Raw genomic sequence first — 19,548 nt, 5'->3', positions numbered from 1 at the left:
GTCTGCCTGACCTTCTCTCTCTCTCGCTGCTTTTTTTTAGAAAAAAAACCTAGTTGTGTAGGCCCATCCATACATTATCTGCACTGCTTATCCTCAGTAGGGTCGCGGGGGTGCCGGAGCCTATCCCAGCTATCATCGGGCAGTGGGCAGGGGACACCCTGAACTGGTTTCCAGTCAATCGCGGGGCACACAGAGACAGACAACCATTCATACTGACAATTTGGACCATCCAATTAACCTGACTTGCATGTTTTTGGAATGTGGGAGGAAACCCGAGTGCCTGGAGGAAACCCACGCAAGCACGGGGAGAACATGCAAACTCCACACAGGAATGTTCGATCTCATGACCTCAGAACTGTGCCGCAGACGCGCCAACCACTCAGCCGCCGTGCTGCCCGTAGTGTAGGCCATTATGTATAAAATACACCGTAATGAAACCAGTATCATCTCTCAACTTAATGTGATGTTGCTACGCTAACAATTTCCGAATAGAGGGTGAGGTCCCCCTAGGGGGCGCGCGATTCCGTCAAGAGGGGCCCAGGCACGTTTGACTTCAAGGAACTTTTTTTTTTTTGACATTCCAAGAATAAAGTGCAGTTGCACCTCCACGACACTAGAGGGCAGTGGCGTTCTCATTGGCAGAGGGTTTTGTTTACATTAAGCCTCCTAGCAGTGCATTAGGCACTAGTATAAGCATTGATTATAAAGTGTAGACATGAATTTTAGCAGACCCACAAATGACCCTATGAAAAAAAAAATTAGCACGCAGGGTTGGGTAGGGTTACTTTAACTGGATTACTTTCGATTACTTTTGGATTACTCCAATACCAAATATGCTAATAAAAGACAAAATTTTGTACAGGCGGAATACACGGAACGGCAAAAATGATGTCGGCAAGCTGTTCGGATTTATTTTCATTTTGTTTCTGTGGCATTTTATGTTCGTTTTGCCGGAGATCAGAGAGATCAAAGCCAGGAGAGAAAGCTTACCGCGTGTTGTGAGTCATCATTTTCTTCATATTTAGTTTCTTTTGTCTTTTATTAGCATATTTGGTATTGGAGTCATCCAAAAGTAATTGAAAGTAATCCAGTTAAAGTAACCCTACCCAACCCTGTTAGCACGGATGCGGAGACAGGCCACTACAGATGAGGTAAAGAGAGTAACAAAAGTCTCCTCCGGAAAGCTAAGACAAGGAAGTTTGACGAAGCGTACGCAGCACTTCACTGCGACCACAGAGGGAGACGAGCAAAGACCGGTGTGCTTGTTATGGTAAATATTGGCAGCGGACGGCATGAAGCCGAATAACAGAAGCTGTCACTTAAAGACATTATAACCCAATCACTCTGACGCTTTAGTTATTTTATCAGAGAAAATGTTCCGAAAGGCCTACATCCGGCACATCTTGAGGTGACCACTAAAATCAAGCAATCGTTGTTTTGTCCCCACCAATATTATACGATCACGAGAGGATTTCTTCTTCCGAGGGGGTGCGTGACAGAAAAGAATTGATCACAGTGCTTTGAGGTGTTTCGTGGCTGTGAGTAGATTGGGGTGCAAGAGACCGTGGTCCACAAAAAAACAGAAGTCGCCTCATCACTGTACTAAACCATCCATATCACTCTAGATATACTGTTCCACTTAATGTCCGTCTCCCTCCCGCAGTTACTGCAGAAGCCCATTCTTACTGTCATTTTTGTCATAAATAATAGCTTCAAAATAAAGGGGGGAGAAAGAAAAGGAGGGATAGAAAGAGAGATAAAGAGAGAGAGAGAAGGAGAAAAATGGAGAGAGAAATGGGAGAAAGAGAGAGAGAGTAAAAGAGAAAGACAGAAAGACAGAAAGAAAGAAAGAAAGAAAGAGAGAAAGAAACAGAGAAAGAAAGAAATAAAGAAAGAGAGAGAGAGAGAAAGAAAGAAAGCAAGAAAGCAAGAAAGAAAGAAAGAAAGAAAGAGGAAGAGAAAGAGAGAGACGAGAGGGATAGAAAGGGATAGAGAAAGGAAGAAAGAAAGAGAGATAGAGAGAGAGGGAAGCAGAGAGAAAAGAACAGAAGAAAGAGAAAGAGAGAGAAGGAAAAAAAAAGCGAAAGAGAGAGAGGGGGAGGGAAAGATGGAGTGAGAGAGAGAGAAATAAAGCAAGAGAGAAGGAGGGGAAAAAGAGAGAAAAAAAAGAGAGGGTGATAGAGGGAAATAGAGAGGGGAACATAAGAAAAAGAGATAGAGAGAGAGAGAGAGAGAGAGAGAGAGAAAGAGTGAGGGAGGGATGAATAAAGCAAGAGAGAGAAGGAAGGGAAAAAGAGAGAAAGAAAGCAAGAGAGAGGGTGAAAGGGGGAAACAGAGAGGGAGAGAAAGAAAGGAGAACAGAAGAAAAAGAGAGAGAGAAAGAAAGAAAGAAAGAAAGAAAGAAGGAAAGAAAGAAAGAAAGAAAGAAAGAAAGAAAGAAGGAAAGAAAGAAAGAAAGAAAGAAAGAAAGAAAGAAAGAAAGAAAAATAAGAATAGATAAGTAAAATGTACGCTTAATTTGACACAGTTAACCACAAAAAAAGACAAAAGTCGCCTCATCACTGTACTAAAACTCTTGCAATGTCAATTAAAAAACTACTTCATGTATCCCTCCATTATCCACCCGTCATTGTTCTACTTTGTCTCTCTGCCTCTTTCTCTTTTAAAGTTTCATGCTATATTCTCACGGACTTACTGCTGCTCTGGTTTATTGCCCAATTTCCAACCCGTCGAAATGACGAACAACCTTAAAATTTCCCGTCAGGTCTTTAAAAAAAAAATAAGTAAATAATGGGAAAGTGTTGGTTCATGTGACCTCTGCAGACACTGAAAAAAAGAGTACTGTATTTTTTATGTTAAAAGGTGCACCCAAAAAAAAACAAAATCAGCTTAAATAGGCTACCGCAGAATATAGGGTGAGGCCGTTGAGACTTTATCACTAGAGCAACAGTACGGTTGACAAAAGGGAATAACACTATATTTACTCACAGTGTCAGAAACACAGATTTGCATAGTGCATTATGATCAACATTAAACAGTCTCTCCACCTCTTCATGCGCCAATAATGTTGCGAAAGACGGAAACAGAAAATAAAACCTTTTTCAACAAAATACTCTACACGCTCTTTTACGTACATATACATATTGAACCGAGACGTTATCGACGCACGGGTAAAAAGTGTTTAGCCAATCAGAATACACTATGCAAATCAGTGTTTCTGGCAATGGAGTAATAGTAATAGTGTGCTAATGAGATAAGCTCGAATGCCTTTTTGTATGTCATCTGTACCACTGGTTGTCTTGTGCTGAAGTGTCGGCGACCTCACAGCCGCGTTCCGGGTTCGATTCCTGTTTCTATGAATACGTTGCAATATTAATCAGAAATATCGATTGATAAACTATACATATAATCCTTACAGTGCGGAAAATACAGTATTTTTAAACTTTAGGCTTTAATCTGTTATCATAAATACCCTCTCCTCCTCCTGAGTCCTCACGAATAAAATATAAAATTTCAGGTTTGCTTCAGGCTCGGTCCTGCAAATCGAGTTGATCGGTCATACTCGGGTCGGGTCGGGCTATGATACCCTAAGCCCGATCGTATCGTTAGTTCAAATGGACACGGCGGTGACGCCGCCACTACTGCAAGATCCTTTCTCCAGATCCTCCAAGACCAGGTCCTGTTCCGCAACCCTCGGTACCCGCCTAGAACCGGTCTTCTCCAAGCTGTTGAGCGAGATGGGCTCCAGGGAAGTGTTGCCGTGATTGGCCGGCAGCACCGAGTTGGGCTGCAAACGGTGCGAGTAAGTCCTGCGCCGCTGTCCGTCGGCGGCGCACAAACTGAACTTGAAGACCACCTGGAAGCCCCTCCTGAAGTTCTCATTGAAGAAGCCGTAGATGATAGGGTTGACGCTGCTGTTGAAGAAAGCCAACCAGTGGGCGAAGGGATACACGTAGATATTGACCACCCGGTACTGCTGCTCGGTAAGCCTGGCGTAGTCGCTTAGCATCATGAGGGTCCAGAGTGGCAACCAGGACAGGATGAAAAGCAAAGCCACGATCAGGAGCATCTTGATGACCCTCTGCTTCTTCTTGGAGACGCCGTGGCGACCGTCGTGGCCCGGCTTGCCTCCGGTAGGCACGGCCGTCTTGAAGAGAGTGATGCCGATACGGGCGTACATGACCACGATGAGGGACAGCGGGGCCAGGTAGATGTTAGCGAACAAGACGGTGGTGTAGATCTTGCGCATCTCCTGATTGGGCCAGTTCTCCCTGCACCAGTAAAAAGGAGCCGTTTTGTTGTCGTAGCCCAGCAGCACCTGGATGCTTTGCTCCTGCGTCACCTGAAGCATCACTCCCGAGGGGCACATGATGGAGACGGCCAGGACCCAGATGACCACGATGATCAGGGTCGCCGTGGAGATGGTCAACTTCTGCTTGAAGGGGTAGACGATGCAGCGGAATCTGACAAAAGATGGAAACCGGTGAGGGGTTGATCAAAAAGAACATACCGTAAATTCCGGACTATAGAGCGCACCCACCACATTTTAAGAGGAAAACCGATCTTGTACATACACAAGCCGCACCTGTATATAAGCCGCATGCGCTCACATTTAGACATATAACACAAACACAAAATTAACCCACACCCGACTTCAAGTCCCACGATTGAAACTAAATGTCCTTCATTAAAGTCCACAGTCCAAAAATCGCAGCCGGCAAATTGAACGGAAAATGATACCGGTACTTAAGGTTTGATGCAGACCTGCAGAGTCCGGGTCCCGTTGAAAGTAATCCAAGGAAAAAATTGTATAATTCCAAAGATAAGGGTGCGAAAAATATATCAGATTAACACATTTACTCATGCAACTCCTTTTTCTTTATTCAACTTTTTACTCCCTCTTCTTTTGTCCCTCACCTTTAGCGGTCCCCACTTAAACTCGACACCCCGCGTTTGTTCCGCCCCTCATTTTTCGTTCACCCGTGCAAAACATATCAGAATAAGTGTCTAAAATAAATACATTACAAAAATATACAGTTGCAAATACAAATTATACATGGTTACACATATTTACAAAGAAAGACGGTTCACCGAGAGAGTTTTCAAAGCTTTAATAATAATCATATAGCTTTCATCCCAAACGGTGGCTGTGACAGGGCAGTTAATGGTAGCAACACTCGAGCGCCGCTGGCGGCCGTTAGAAAAATGACATAAATTGGCCGCATCACTGAATAAGCCGCAGGGTTGAAAGTTAGGGAAAAAAGTAGCGGCTTATTGTCCGGAATTTACGGTAAATTGGGTCTTTAACAGGGGTGTCAAAGTCAAAGGACTACCTGCTAACACTATCCCTTTACACCAGGAGTCCGGGAACCTTTCAGACCCAAAGAACCATCCATCCATTATCTGCACCGCTTATCCTCAGTAGGGTCGCGGGGGTGCTGGAGCCCATCCCAGCCATCTCCGGGAAGTGGGCAGGGGACACCCTGAACTGGTTGCCAGCCAATGGCAGGGCACACAGGGACAGAATATTCGTTCGCTCATCCACACCTAGGTACAATTTGGACCGGCCAATTAACCTGACATGCGTGTCTTTGGAATGTGGGAGGAAACCCACACAAGCAAAGGTAGAACATGCAAACTCCACACAGGAAGGTTGGCAGCTGGATTTGAACCCATGACCTCAGAACTGTGCCGCACACACGCTAACCACCGCGCTGCTGTGATGCCCCCCAAAGAACCAGAAAAGCAAAATTATATGTTTTTAATTTTTCAGAGAGAGCCACACCATATATTTTATTGATTATTAAGGTTTTTTTTTACCTCACAAGTAATTTACAATAACTGCCTTCTCCGACAATCCAATCAAAGCAAGTAGATACGTTTGGAGATTGAAATTGAAAAACAAATGTAATCCTGTTAGGGTTTGGAGGCGATGGACCCATGTGGGGGAAGCAGGAACTGGAGGCAAGAGTGCTCCAAAATAGGGATTGCATTTATTAACAAAAGGAGGTACAAAGTGACAAACACATTTGACTACAAAATGTCCCAACAAAACCAAACGTGACCAAGTCCAAACCAGGAACAAAAACAGGACATGGAAAAGGCAAGGCGAAAAGTAAAAAAGGAAACAGAAACAAAAAAACCTGGCCTGGTGGTGGGAATGAAATGTAAAAGACCTGAAAACCAGGATGACAATGGCAGAAGAAATGAAAATGACCAGACCAAGGACGGTGTCCAAACAGTCAGGGCTAGAGGACAGGGTTCAGAAACCTTGACCCAAAAAGCAATCAAAGCAAAACTATCTTAAAAAATGGAGATAGACCAAATCCACCAAAACCGGCAAAACCGCTCTCCAGACAAAAGCTAATTCTTCAGCACCTTTTAGTTTACTGTATGGCACATGATGAGTTCAAATCTATGAGAGAGGTATATATCACTCTAGATATACTGTTCCACCTAATATCCATCTCCCTCCCGCAGTTACTACAGAAGCCCATTCTTATTGTCATTTTTGTCATAAATAATAGCTTCAAAATGAGAGAGAGAAAGAAAAGGAGAGATAGAAAGAGAGAGAGAGAAAGAGAGAGAAAGAGAAGGAAAGAGAGAGAGAGAGAAAGAAAGAGAAAGAAAGAGAAAGAAAGATAAAGAAAGAGAAAGAAAGAGAAAGAAAGAGAAAGAAAGAGAAAGAAAGAGAAAGAAAGAGAAAGAAAAAGAAAGAAAGAGAAAGAAAGAGAAAGAAAGAGAAAGAAAGAGAAAGGAAGAGAAAGAAAAAGAAAGAAAGAGAAAGAAAGAGAAAGAAAGAGAAAGAAAGAGAAAGAAAGAAATAGAAAGAGAAAGAGAGATAATAGAAGGATAGAAACAGAAAGAGAAAGGGAGAAAGAGCGAGAGAGAGAGGGATGGGAGAGAGAGAATTAAAGCAAGAGAGAGAAGGAGAAGAAAAAAGAGAGAAAGGAAGCAAGAGAGAGAGTGAAAGAGGGAAAGAGAGAGGGAGAAAGAGAGAGAAATAAAGCAAGAAAGAGAAAGAAAGAGAAAGAAAGAGAAAGAAAGAGAAAGAAAGAGAAAGAAAGAGACAGAAAGAGAAAGAAAGAGAAAGAAAGAGAAAGAAAGAAAGAGAAAGAAAGAGAAAGAAAGAGAAAGAAAGAGAAATAAATAAATAGCAAGAGAAAGAGAAATAATTGAAGGATAGAAACAGAAAGAGAAAGGAAGAAAGAGCGAGAGAGAGAGAGAGAGGGATGGGAGAGAGAGAGAATTAAAGCAAGAGAAAGAAGAAGAGGAAAAAAGAAGCAAGAGAGAGAGAGAAAGAGGGAAAGAGATAGGGAGGGAAAGAAAGGAGAACAGAAGAAAGAGAGAGAGAGAATGAAAATGACAAATAGAAAGAGAGAGAAAGAAAGAGAAAGAGAAAGAGAGAAAGAAAGAAAGAAAGAAAGAAAGAAAGAGAGAAAGAAAGAAAAAATGAAAAAGAAAGAAAGAAAGAAAGAAAGAAAGAGCAAGAGAAACAGAGATAATAGAGAGATAGAGACAGAAAGAGAAAGGAGGAAAAAGTGAGAGAGAGAGAGAGAGAGAGAGAGAGAGAGGGGAGGGGGGAGAGAATTAAAGCAAGAGAGAGAAGGAGAGGAAAAAAGAAAGAAAGGAAGCAAGAGATAGAATGAAAGATGGAAAGAGAGAGGGAGAGAGAGAGAAATAAAGCAAAAGAAAGAAGAAGAGGAAAATAAAGAGAAAGAACGCAAGAGAGAGAGAGAGTGAAAGAGGGAAAGAGATTGGGAGAGAAAGAAAGGACAACAAAAGAAAGAGAGAGAAAGACAGAGAAAGAAAGCAAAAGAAAGAAATAAGGAGGGAGACAGTGAGAGAGAGAGAGAGAGAGAGAGAGAGAGAGAGAGAGAGAGAGAGAGAGAGAGAGAGAGAGAGAGAAAAGGATGGGAAAAAGGAGAGAAAGGAACAGACAGACAGAGAACAAACAGAGAGGGAGAGAAAGAATGGGAAACATAAGAAAGAGATAGAGAGATAAAGAGAGAGAGAGAGAGAGAGAGAGGGGGAGAGAGAAAGAGAGAGAGAAATAAAGCAAGAGAGAGAAGGAGGGGAAAAAGAGAGAAAGAAAGCAAGAGAGATGGTGAAAGAGGGAAACAAAGAGGGAGAGAAAGACAGGAGAACAGAAGAAAAGAGAGAGAGAGAAAGAGAGAAAGAAAGAAAGAAAAAAAGAACGAAAGAAAGAGAAGAACAAGATATAAGTAAAATGCACACTTAATTTGACACCGTCAACCACAAAATGTGTATATATATATATATATATATATATATATATATATATATATTTGAAACTGCAGTTTCAGTGTGTTATCAGTTTTCCGAATAATTATAAACCTAATCCATCAAGTTCGGGTTCTTCTTTTGTACAAAGCAACAGAATAATCAACATCTTTTTTAAACATCATTTTCGAGTTCATTCAAACTCCATCCGGAACGTTGGCTGAGCAATTCACCCGAAAAAGCTTTTCAGTCAGAAGTTTGACTTTTCCCGGAGAGAGGTCGGCTGTCTTTTGCACGGTCTGTCCGAGCGGGTCCGTATGTCCAAAAAGATGTCAAGTTCACAATTCCGGCACGCCGACCGCAAATTATCTCGGCGGCACAATGTTCAACGAAAAAGGCAGAAGGCGTTTGTCTCGGCAGGTAGCTTATATTTAGGCCCGAGTAATGAGTGTTATTAAACCTTAATAAGAATTTAGAAGACATTTAAATACATGATATGAATCCATTTTAGGGGGAGGCACTGAAGGATTTTATACAGTTGACTATAAGGGATTTTGTACAATCAAATACAAATGACATTTATCGAGTGCAATGAAGATTTTCACGAATGCGAACGTTTTGTTTAGTTCTGTTGATAGCAGTACTCTGATGCAGAAGGCCAGACGCACAAGGACAGACATCACGCCGCTCTTCTCCGAGATGGTAGCGCCACGTGGGGGCTTTTCTCTGGCCCGCACATGGGAGGAGCCGGCACACCAGTGGAAAAAACGTGGGGAGAGGAAGAACTTTGAAAAGATCGAGGGAGAAACGAGAAGAGGCTTGACGGAGACTCGAGCGACACTAATTCGGCTAATCCGGCTAATTCGATGGAGTTCACTTAGTTTAAGAAATTAAATCTGCCCCTGTGTGAAAATTTTTTTTTGAAATTGAATTCCCAACACCGCCCTCAAAAGTGGATGGGGAAGTCGAGCAGACTCCATCTCAATCTTGTCACGTCTGACAAAAATGCGAGACGACTTCCCCTGAACTTCGGTGTCCTTTCCGCAGGCAGGGCAAGTCGTGGACGGGATGACAAGAGACACGGCCGAGCCCCTGCCCCTGACACGTTGGCAACACCGGCGGCCATTTTTTTTTTTTTTTTTTACGTTTTTTTTTTGTTTAGCCTGCAAGTGAGCGCCTAGCTAGATTCACGTCAAATCTGCTGTTGTTTGGTGCGACAAGGCTATGGATCTCCCTCTCCTCTCTTTTCTCTTCTCCCTGTCTTCTTGTTTTCTTTGTTTTTTTTTTTGTTTTTTTTCATTCTTTCTCTCTCTTTCTCTCGCCCGCTCTCTCTTCCCGCTTTTTTTCTCTTTTTTAGTCCCTCTATCTTTTTCTATTCATCTCTCTCAATCCTTCTTCCTTCTCTTGTTTAGTCTCTCTCTCTTTTTCTATTTCTCTCTGCTGCTTTTTTTCTTAGACTCTTTCTCTCTTACTCTTTCTGTTTCTCTTTCCTTATATCCTATTCCTTTTTCTCTTGCTCCTTGTCTTTCTCTTTGTTTTTCCCTTTCTCTTTCTCTTTCTCTTTCTCTTTCTCTTTCTCTTTGACTTTGTCTTTGTCTCTCTCTTTTTCTTTCTGTCTCTGTCTCTGTCTCTGTTTCTGTTTTTGTCTCTGTCTCTCTTTCTATTTCTCTTTGTCTTAATGTTTATCTTTCCTTTTCTCCCATTCCCTTTTCTCTTTCTCCTTGTCTTTCTCTTTGTTTTTCCCCTTTGTCTTTCTCTTTGTCTTTCTCTTTGTCTTTGTCTTTGACTTTGTCTTTGTCTCTCTCTTTTTCTTTCTGTCTCTGTCTCTGTCTCTGTTTCTGTTTTTGTCTCTGTCTCTCTTTCTATTTCTCTTTGTCTTAATGTTTATCTTTCCTTTTCTCCCATTCCCTTTTCTCTTTCTCCTTGTCTTTCTCTTTGTTTTTCCCCTTTGTCTTTCTCTTTGTCTTTCTCTTTGTCTTTGTCTTTGTCTTTGTCTTTGTCTTTGTCTTTGTCTTTCTCTTTCTTTCTCTTTCTCTGTTTCTTTGTCTTTGTCTTTCTCTTTTTCTTTGCCTTTGTCTTTTACTTTTTCTTTGTCTTTCTCTTTTTCTTTCTGTCTCTGTCTCTGTCTCTGTTATTGTCGCTGTCTCTGTCTCTCTTTCTATTTCTCTTTGTTTTTCTGTCTCTATTTCTCTTTGTCTTTCTCTCTCTCTTTTTGATCTCTTGTTATATCTTTAATGTGCTCGCTTTCTCTCTCTCTCGCTCTTTATGTCTTTATTTATCTCTTTTTTTCTCTCTTTATTTGTCTTTTCTTTCGGGTGATGTCCGGGTGATGTGTGCTACTTGATTACCTTGCACAATGATTGTATTTTTTTAATAACGTTTTAATTTTCACACACAAGCAAAAAATATATACCACTGACATAACAAACCAAAGAAACAACAACAAAAAATCAGAAAAAAAAGAAATAGAATTAAATGGTGAGGTGTATAGACATCAAGTAGAAATCGTGTAATAGGCTTGCAGTTATATTTTTTCTATAATGTATATTTACTTTAATTCGTCTCTCCGTTGTTTTATGGGAGGGGGTTGTCATATCAACCAGGAGACTCTCATCATTTTCCCGCTATTGGGCAGCTAGTGATGCGTTCAGGGACATTTAGTAAATGTGCATGATTGTTTTTTGTTTGTTTGTTGACGTTAATTGTACTTCAAAATCCAGTTGTTGTTTTTTTGCTTTGTATAGTTTGTATTACGTGGTAAAATTAGAGCACTTTTTATAAGACTACAATCAAATACCTGACTATGGTTTTCTCTCATTCTTTTCGAAGGTTACATTGTTCATGTCATTTTATTGAGTATATATTAAGTTTATTTTGTGTTTTATTAGCAAATTTGGGATTGGAGTCATCCAAAAGTACTTGAAAGTAATCAAGTTACAGTAATTCAATATTACAGTATTCGGATTACATTTTTTCAATGGGTAACCAGAAACTTTAAAGTAACCCTGATTGTGTGCGAGCAGTAGCAAATGGTAGGCAGCATGTGGGGTGGGGGCGTGTATGGGACAGGAAAAACAAAGCAGAGGGTCAAACGTGAGCTGAGAATTTATTGTAAAAGCATAAAATGGAAGTAAGGAGAGCGCTAACCGACAATGAAGACTGAACTTTGTAGAATACATTGAAAATGGAAGACACTGCAATGTTGTTTTTGTTTTGTTTTCTTTTCTGTTCTGTTTTCTGTCTTCTGTCTTCTGTCTTCTGTCTTCTGTTTTCTGTTTTTGTGTTTTTCGTGTTTTTCATGTTTTTGTGTTTTTGTGTTTTTGTGTTTTTGTGTTTTCTGTTTTCTGTTTTTCTGTTTTCTGTTTTTCGTGTTTTTGTGTTTTTAATGTTTTCGTGTTTTTTGTGTTTTTCGTGTTTTTCGTGTTTTTCGTGTTTAGGGACAAACTTCTCCGAGCTTCCTTTGTCCCTCCGGCCCACGCCTTTTTCCCAAGCTGGCGTGCCGTTTATTTACCATGTTTTCTATTTTTCGTGTTTTCCGTTTTCTGTGTTTTCCGTTTTGTGTTTTGTGTTTTTCGTTTTTTTGTTTTTTCCGGTTTTCCGGTTTTCCGGTTTTCCGGTTTTCCAGTTTTCCGGTCTTCTGGTTTTCCGGTTTTCCGGTTTTGTTTTTTGTTTTTTGTTTTAGTTGGTTTAGTTATTTTAGCTGTTTTAGTTGATTTTGTTGTTTTAGTTATTTTAGTTGTTTTAGTCTTTTATGTTGTTTTTGTTATTTTTGTTGTATTGTTGTTTTAGTTGTTTTAGTTGTTTTTGTTGTTTTTGTTGTTTTTGTTGATTTTGTTGATTTTGTTGTTTTTGTTGTTTTTGTTGTTTTTGTTTTGGGTTTAATTTTTGTTTTTGCTTTGTTTTTCTTTTTCTTTTTTTAATCCCCCCTTCTTCGTTCTTTGTTTGTTGTGTGTTAAAAAAGAGAAAAAAACACAACAAAAATTATATTACAAAAAGCGTAAAAATAAGTTGAAATTCTATGTAAAGTAAGAGGAAAACAAATATATGTTTCAATGAAAGTGCATCGATACCTGTCCACGGCGATGGCCACCAGGGTGAAGACGGATGCCGACACGGAGATACCTTGCACCATGCCGCTCATTTTGCACACCAGGCTTCCAAAAGGCCACCCTGTGGACACAAAGGACAAGACATCTCATTCTCTTTTTAGGTCCCAAATACTCATCTCATTCTCATTAGCCGTACCGCTTATCCTCATTAGGGTCGCGGGGGGGCTGGAGCCCATCCCAGCCATCTCCGGGCAGTGGGCAGGGGACACCCTGAACTGGTTGCCAGCCAATCGCAGGGCACACGGGGACAGACAATTCACTCGCTCATTCACACCTAGGGACAATTTGGACCGGACAATTAACCCGACATGCATGTTTTTGGAATGTGGGAGGATACCAGAGTGCCCGGAGGAAACCCACGCAAGCAGGGGGAGAACATGCAAACTCCGCACAGGAAGTCTGGAGCTGGATTTGAACCCACGATTTGAACTGTGCCGCACAAGCGCTAACCACTGCCCCGCCGTGCTGCCCGGTCCCAAATACTTTTTATCGTAAATTCCGGACTACAAACCACTACTTTTTGCTATGAATATTGTGCAACTCATTCTTTTTTTGTGGCAGCACAGTGGAAAACAGCAAGCTGCTCTTTTTCCATTTTTCCAACATTTATGGTTGTTTCACCCTTGGAAGGTATTTTTCATTCATGTACGTGTAGGTAAGGTCCCTCTGAACAGTTTAAGTTGTTGAAAGACTTACCTGAGCCTTATCTCTCCACACCTAGTTGTGATTACGCCGACCCAATATAAGGACTGGTTGGACAGCATACTGTGTCGGGACATCATTCTTATCATCATCAACTGTTTCAGTTTTGGGCTGGTTTACGAGGTTTGTTTTTTGTGTATCCTAGTTTGGGATGTCAATTGTTTATTGGTCATTTGTTTGTTGCTTTGTTGATGGAAAAGGATTTTATACATTTTACTATAAAGGATTTTAATACGATTAAATACAAGTTACATTTATCGAGTGCAATGAAGAGTTTCACCGAGTGAGCTACAGGTCACGCTGATCCGAATGCCGAATGTTTTGTTTAGTTCTGTTGATAACAGAACTCTGACGCAGGAAGGCAGGCATTGTGTGGAGAAGTTGTTTTGATAAGCGCTCTGCTGTTATAAGTTTTTCAGACATCGAGGCGAGGGGGTGGACCCCACTTGGGGGCTTTCATTGGCACGCCCATGGGAGGAGCCGGCACACCAGCTTGCGGAGAAAACGTGGGCAGAGAAGGAAAGGCAGAAGATCGAAAGAGGAGGCTTGACAAAGACTCGAGCGACGCTAATTCAGCTAATTTGATGGAGTTCACTTAGTTGAATTGTTTAAGAAATTAAATCTGCCCCCGCGTGGAAATGCCGGTCCCTTGTTCATTTTTCCATCAAGAAACGAGCGCGCATTGTTAGGAGAATGGGGAATTTTGAAAACAGGACTCTGACGGAGAAGGCCAGACGCACAAGGACAGACATCGTGACGATGGAGATGATGGAGCTTTCCTGACACACCCATGGGAGGAGCCGGCACACCAGCTGGCGGAGAGACGTGGGTCGAGAGAAGAACTTCAGAAGATTGAGAAGGAGAATCGAGAGAGAAGGCTTGACAGAGACTCTAGCGACACTAATTCGGCTAATTCGATGGAGTTCACTTAGTTAAATTATTTAAGAAATTAAATCTGCCCCCGTTTGAAAATCTCAGCTTTTCTTGTCCATCTTTTCGCGCATTGCTAGGTTGTGTTTGGTTAATGGAGTCAGATAACTCATTCGAACAATTTGGTAAACGCTACGTTTTAATATTTAAAACCTAACAATGGTTTTATTAATAAATACCATCTTTCTGAGTATTTACAGTAGTTCATCTCGAAGAAAATATATCCGCCAGGCAAAACTAAATTCGCCAATTATTTCGTCTTAATTGATTCTGTGTTTTATTACTTCGGTGATGCCCTTTTAAATCGAGTGTGTTATGCACCAGAAGACGTTCAATATCAAAAGTTTTTAAAGTTTGCTAGTTCAAAGGAGTTGTTGGACAGGAGCGTACAGATACATCGTATTACCGTATTTTCCGCACTATAAGGCGCACCTAAGAGCCTTTATTTTTTTCAAAAGCTGACCATGCGTCTTATAATACAGTGCGCCTTATATATGGATCAATATTAAGTCTTGCTACTAAAGCAAGCAGCCGCCGACTAGATTTTCCCCCGAACGCCAAGTAGTCCGCGGTGTATGCTGGGATTTATTTACCCGCGTTTCATTGGCTGACCAATGTGTCAATCATCATTTGAATCCATCACTATTGGCTAAAGTTGTTCGGAGGTCAAGGGGCGGATCCTTTTTATCATTTACAGGCTGGCATTGGCTTGAACGGCAAAACAAAGCCTGCAATTGGCCGAAAAAGATGAATGCGTATAGCACGTGGCTGACGGCATACAGAAAGCATTTTTTACTATTTTGTATTTGTAAATATTTTATTCTCCCGGATTTACTAAACTCACGGATATAAGAGGACCACGGCTGCACATTATTATGAACACAATGACTTCGGTGAGCTACTCTGGCTATATATATATATTATCCCTGTATCTTGTTTCAGACTGAACTCGATGTTTCTGTGATAAGCGGTGCAGATGATGGATGGAATGGAGTGTTTATTTTTAAATTAAACTCAATTCTAAGTGTTTATTGTCATATGCACAGTAAAGTTGCGAGCGAAAAAGAAAATAGAAACTAAGGAATGGTTGGCATTTCTTGAATCCCAAGACTTTAACCTTCCGAATGATATTTGAAATGACGCATTTAAGTGACATTTTTTCGGGGTGCGCCCTATAACCCGGTGCGCCCTATAGTGCGGAAAATACGGTACTTTAATCCCATTATTGTGGGAGTGTTTATAAAACATTGGTTCACATTGATAGCTATGGTCGAATTTGGGTTTTTCCTATGCTGTGTCGATGAGTCATTACAGATCCCTTCTTTTCAATGTTCCCTGTAATTTTCCAGGGGTCCGAGCGTTCACACAAAGTCGGTGGGCAACGCTTGAAACAACAGTGAGCCACCATAATCCCAAGTGTGGCAAGATAATTCATTGTCCAAAATTTGACATCAAGTTGCATTTTGCAGAGTTTCCGGCAATGCAAAACTATTTTTCTCTTTTGATCGACTATTGCAAAGGTTGTATGGCCTACAAACGTCGTTTGTTCTTACAATTCTTTCACAAGATATCCATTTTATTTTTATTTCCTGATATATTTTGTCGCATAATATTAACATTTTTGGGGGCTTATTGAGTCGGTTGTAAGATGTAGAACTGTACTTAATCACATTTTTTAGTGGAAGAACAATGTCGGCAACAAGATTCACTTGATATAATGGGAAATGATTTGAATGTAACACAAAGGCTGTAGCTCAGGAGGTAGAACGCTCGTCGAATCCCGTCTCGTCTGTGTTACATGTCGAAGTGTCCTTGGGTAAGACACTGAACCCCTAATACCCCCAATAAGCAGGTTAGCGTCTTACATGGCTGCAATGCAAGGCCGCTATTGGGAAATGTGGAGCACATGTGGAGCTACATTCACCGCGGATCGCGCAGGCACGTCGAGTATAGAAACCCCGGCTCAATCACCTCAACCTGGTCCACTTCTCGACGCCCTCCCTTAAACTGCAGCCGTAGGGCTAACTGCCATGCATTAGCCCGCCTAGCTAGGTCGGCTAACAGCACTGCCGCCGTCAAACATGACACATCCGCCGTAAACTTTGGATTGCTGAACGTCCGCTCACTCACGAACAAGGGCCACCTAATCCAAGACGTCCTTGCCGAACGAAAACTCGACTTCCTCGTTTTAACAGAAACTTGGCAACAAACAAATGACTTCGCTGCTCTAAATGACTCCACCCCCCCCAGCTTTGTTTACATCTGCCGTCCCCGTGGCAACGGCCGTGGAGGAGGTCTCGCGGTAATTCACCGTGAGAAGTGGAAAGTCTTGCCTGTACCTGTCACTGCATTGACTTCCTTTGAGTGTCTGGTGATTAAGCTCCCAGGACCCACGCCAACCATCATTGCTTCAATTTATCGCCCCCCAAAGCCACATAGTGATTTTATCAATGAATTCTCCAGCTTAATTTCACATTTATCCACTCTCTCGCCTAATTTAATTTTATTGGGAGATTTCAATATTCACATGGACAATCCCAACCTGCCACTCACCAGAGACTTCACATCCTGCCTGGAGAGTCTCGGGATACACAGCCTTATTGATTTCCCCACCCACATTAAAGGCCACACATTGGACCTGGTCTGCTGCTCCGGCCTCTCTACTTCCATGCCCACTTCCAACGTCTTTCCTGAATCTGATCATGTCCTCCTCACTTTTAACACCGTACTCTGTCTCTCTACTGTCAAAACCTCCCGTCTCATTTCTTTTCGTAATACCAAAAATATCAACATTGACACCCTCTGCTCCATTATTGACCGTTCCCCACCCCCAGAAGCTCTTTCAAGCCCGGATGAGCTCACCTCTCACTACAATACCTGCCTCACAAATATTCTAAATTCTATTGCCCCCCTGAAAACCAGGACTGCCTCATTCTCCACATCTGCCCCCTGGTTTACACCCGCTCTTCGGTCATTGAAATCAAAGAACCGCCAACTTGAGCGACTTTATAAGAAAACCGGCCTCACCATCCATAAGGACATGTACACTACCCATACTGCTAAATACAAGGACCAAATTACACAAACCAAATCCAGCTACTATTCCGGCCTCATCCTTTCCAACGAAGGAAATTCAAGAACTCTCTTCTCTGTCATGAACAAAATCCTCCAGCCACCAAATTCTCTCCCCCTCCACCTGTACTCCACAGCAACCTGCAACTCCATAATGGAGTACTTCAATCACAAAATCCTTAAGATTCACCACCAACTCCATCAAAACCTGTCTGCTCCCTCCCCATCTGAATTTCCTTCTGCTTGTCACTTCTTCTCCAGTTTTGCTCCACCCACGACTGCTGAATTATCCAACCTCATACTCAAATCCAAGCCCACCACTTGCCAGCTTGATCCCCTCCCTTCATCCCTTGTTAAATCCTGCCTCCCTTCTCTGCTTCCTCTCATATCTGCCATTATCCACTCCTCACTCTCTTCTGGTATCGTCCCATCACTTTTCAAAACCGCTGCTGTTACCCCTACGCTGAAAAAACATGGTGCCGACCCCAACAACTTTGACAACCTTCGCCCCATCTCCAACCTTCCATTTATTTCAAAAATCCTTGAAAAAACTGTTGCTGCTCAACTCCACTCGCACCTGTCCCTCCACTCTCTCTATGAGCCCTTTCAGTCTGGTTTCCGCCCCCGCCACAGCACAGAGACTGCCCTAATCCGTATTGTAAATGATCTCCTCATAGCATCTGACTCCGGTTTGGTCTCCATCCTCATCCTCCTAGACTTGAGCGCCGCCTTCGACACAATCTCTCACCCTATCCTCCTCAATAGACTCTCCTCCATTGGTCTCACTCATACGCCCCTCAGCTGGTTCCATTCCTATCTCACTGGCCGCACTCAGTTTGTCCAGCTGAAATCTTTCACCTCAAAGCCCTCCCTAGTCACCACAGGTGTACCCCAGGGATCTGTCTTAGGTCCTCTTCTCTTCATCATCTACCTCTTGCCTCTTGGTCATATCCTCCGCAAATTTAATATCCAATTTCACTGCTTTGCTGATGACACCCAACTCTACCTCTCCTGCAAACCAAACTCCATACTCCCACCTCCCTCCCTCACCTCTTGCCTTTCCGAACTCAAAACATGGTTCACAACAAACTTTCTTAAATTAAATGCCAATAAAACTGAATTCCTCCTTCTTGGCACCAAATCCACTTTATCCAAAGTAAACAACTTCTCTCTCAACATCGACAGCTCCTTAGTGTCCCCCTCCCCCCAGGTCAAGAGTCTGGGTGTCATCCTGGATAGCATGCTTACCTTCCACTCACATATCAACACCATCACCCGCACTGCTTACTTCCACCTCCGCAATATTACCAGACTCCGCCCTTCCCTCACCCCCCGCACCACTGCTATTCTCGTCCACAGTCTCGTCACATCCCGCCTTGACTACTGCAATGCTCTCCTCTTCGGCCTTCCTCAAAAGTCCCTCCATAAAATTCAGCTGGTTCAAAACGCCTCTGCTCGCATCATCACAAAAACATCTTCCCAGCAGCACATCACCCCCGTTCTCCAACAGCTACACTGGCTTCCTGTTCAGCATCGCATCAGCTACAAACTCATCCTATATACATATATGGCCATCCACAACCTGGCTCCTCCTTACCTGTCCGACCTTCTCCAGGTGCACGTCCCCACTCGCTCCCTCAGATCCTCGTCCTCCCTCCGACTGTCAGTGCCCCCTGCCCACCTGAGCACCATGGGAGCCAGAGCCTTCAGTTGCGCTGCTCCCAAGCTTTGGAATAATCTACCTCCGGACCTCCAATACTGCACATCTCTCTCCACTTTTAAGTCCCGTCTAAAAACACACCTGTTCAGGACTGCCTACAACACATAGCTTCTCCATTTCCTTTGTTTTTTATGATTTTATGTCCTGTTTTTATTTATTATTTCGTTTACAACTTTTTAAATTGTATTTTTTCATTGTTTGTACAGTGTCCTTGGGTGGCCTGAAAGGCGCTTTTAAATAAAATGCATTATTATTATTATTATTACATTGTAAAGTGCTTTGGGAAGTCATTTCGTTCTTCTTTTTTCCATGTTTTTTTTCAAATTTTTTTTAATTCCTTTAAAAAAATCTCATTGTGTTTATTTTTTCCGAGCTGTTATTTTTTTCTTTTTGTTCTCTATTTACTTTTTTCCTACATTTCCTTCTTTTCTTTTTCCTGTTTTTTTTTCTAAATTCTTCTTTCTTTTTTTCTCTTCCTTTTGTTTCTTTTTTCTTAGCTTTTCACTACTTTTTCATTTTGGTATTTTTTTCTTTTTTGTTCTATTCCCCCTTTCCTTTGAGTCATATTGTGCATAATTTTACATAATATTTGGTCATGTTGGGATAAAGAAGCAAAAAACACCTGAAGAGCCGTTTAGGACCCGAAGGAGCCGGTTCCTATTAGTGAGCCGAGCCGAAGAAGCCGGTTCCTCGACAAACTCTACTAACTTTACTCAACTTTGTTCTACTTCGACTTGACCTCAAAATACCCCATTTAGGACACTACTTCAG

At 42.0% G+C, this 19,548-nt stretch overlaps 1 protein-coding gene across 1 annotated transcript in view; it reads right to left on the bottom strand.

Annotated features, from left to right (window-relative positions):
* Positions 1–3,001: 3,001 nt before the first annotated feature.
* The window catches only part of npffr2a (neuropeptide FF receptor 2a), a 42,720-nt gene continuing 26,173 nt past the window's right edge, over positions 3,002–19,548 (bottom strand). The window contains exons 3-4 of the mRNA XM_088336582.1: positions 12,315–12,414; positions 3,002–4,463 (exon numbers count right to left, since the gene is read on the bottom strand). Of these exons, the coding sequence (XP_088192708.1) occupies positions 3,611–4,463; positions 12,315–12,414 (953 nt within the window). The 3' untranslated portion in view covers positions 3,002–3,610. The remainder of the gene's footprint in view (positions 4,464–12,314; positions 12,415–19,548) is intronic.

This window comes from Urocampus carinirostris, chromosome 5 (genome assembly GCF_059441175.1).
Source record: "Urocampus carinirostris isolate Australia breed hairy pipefish chromosome 5, RoL_Ucar_1.0, whole genome shotgun sequence".
Taxonomy (NCBI): Eukaryota; Metazoa; Chordata; class Actinopteri; order Syngnathiformes; family Syngnathidae; genus Urocampus; species Urocampus carinirostris.
This window is presented reverse-complemented; position numbering and strand designations above follow the sequence as displayed.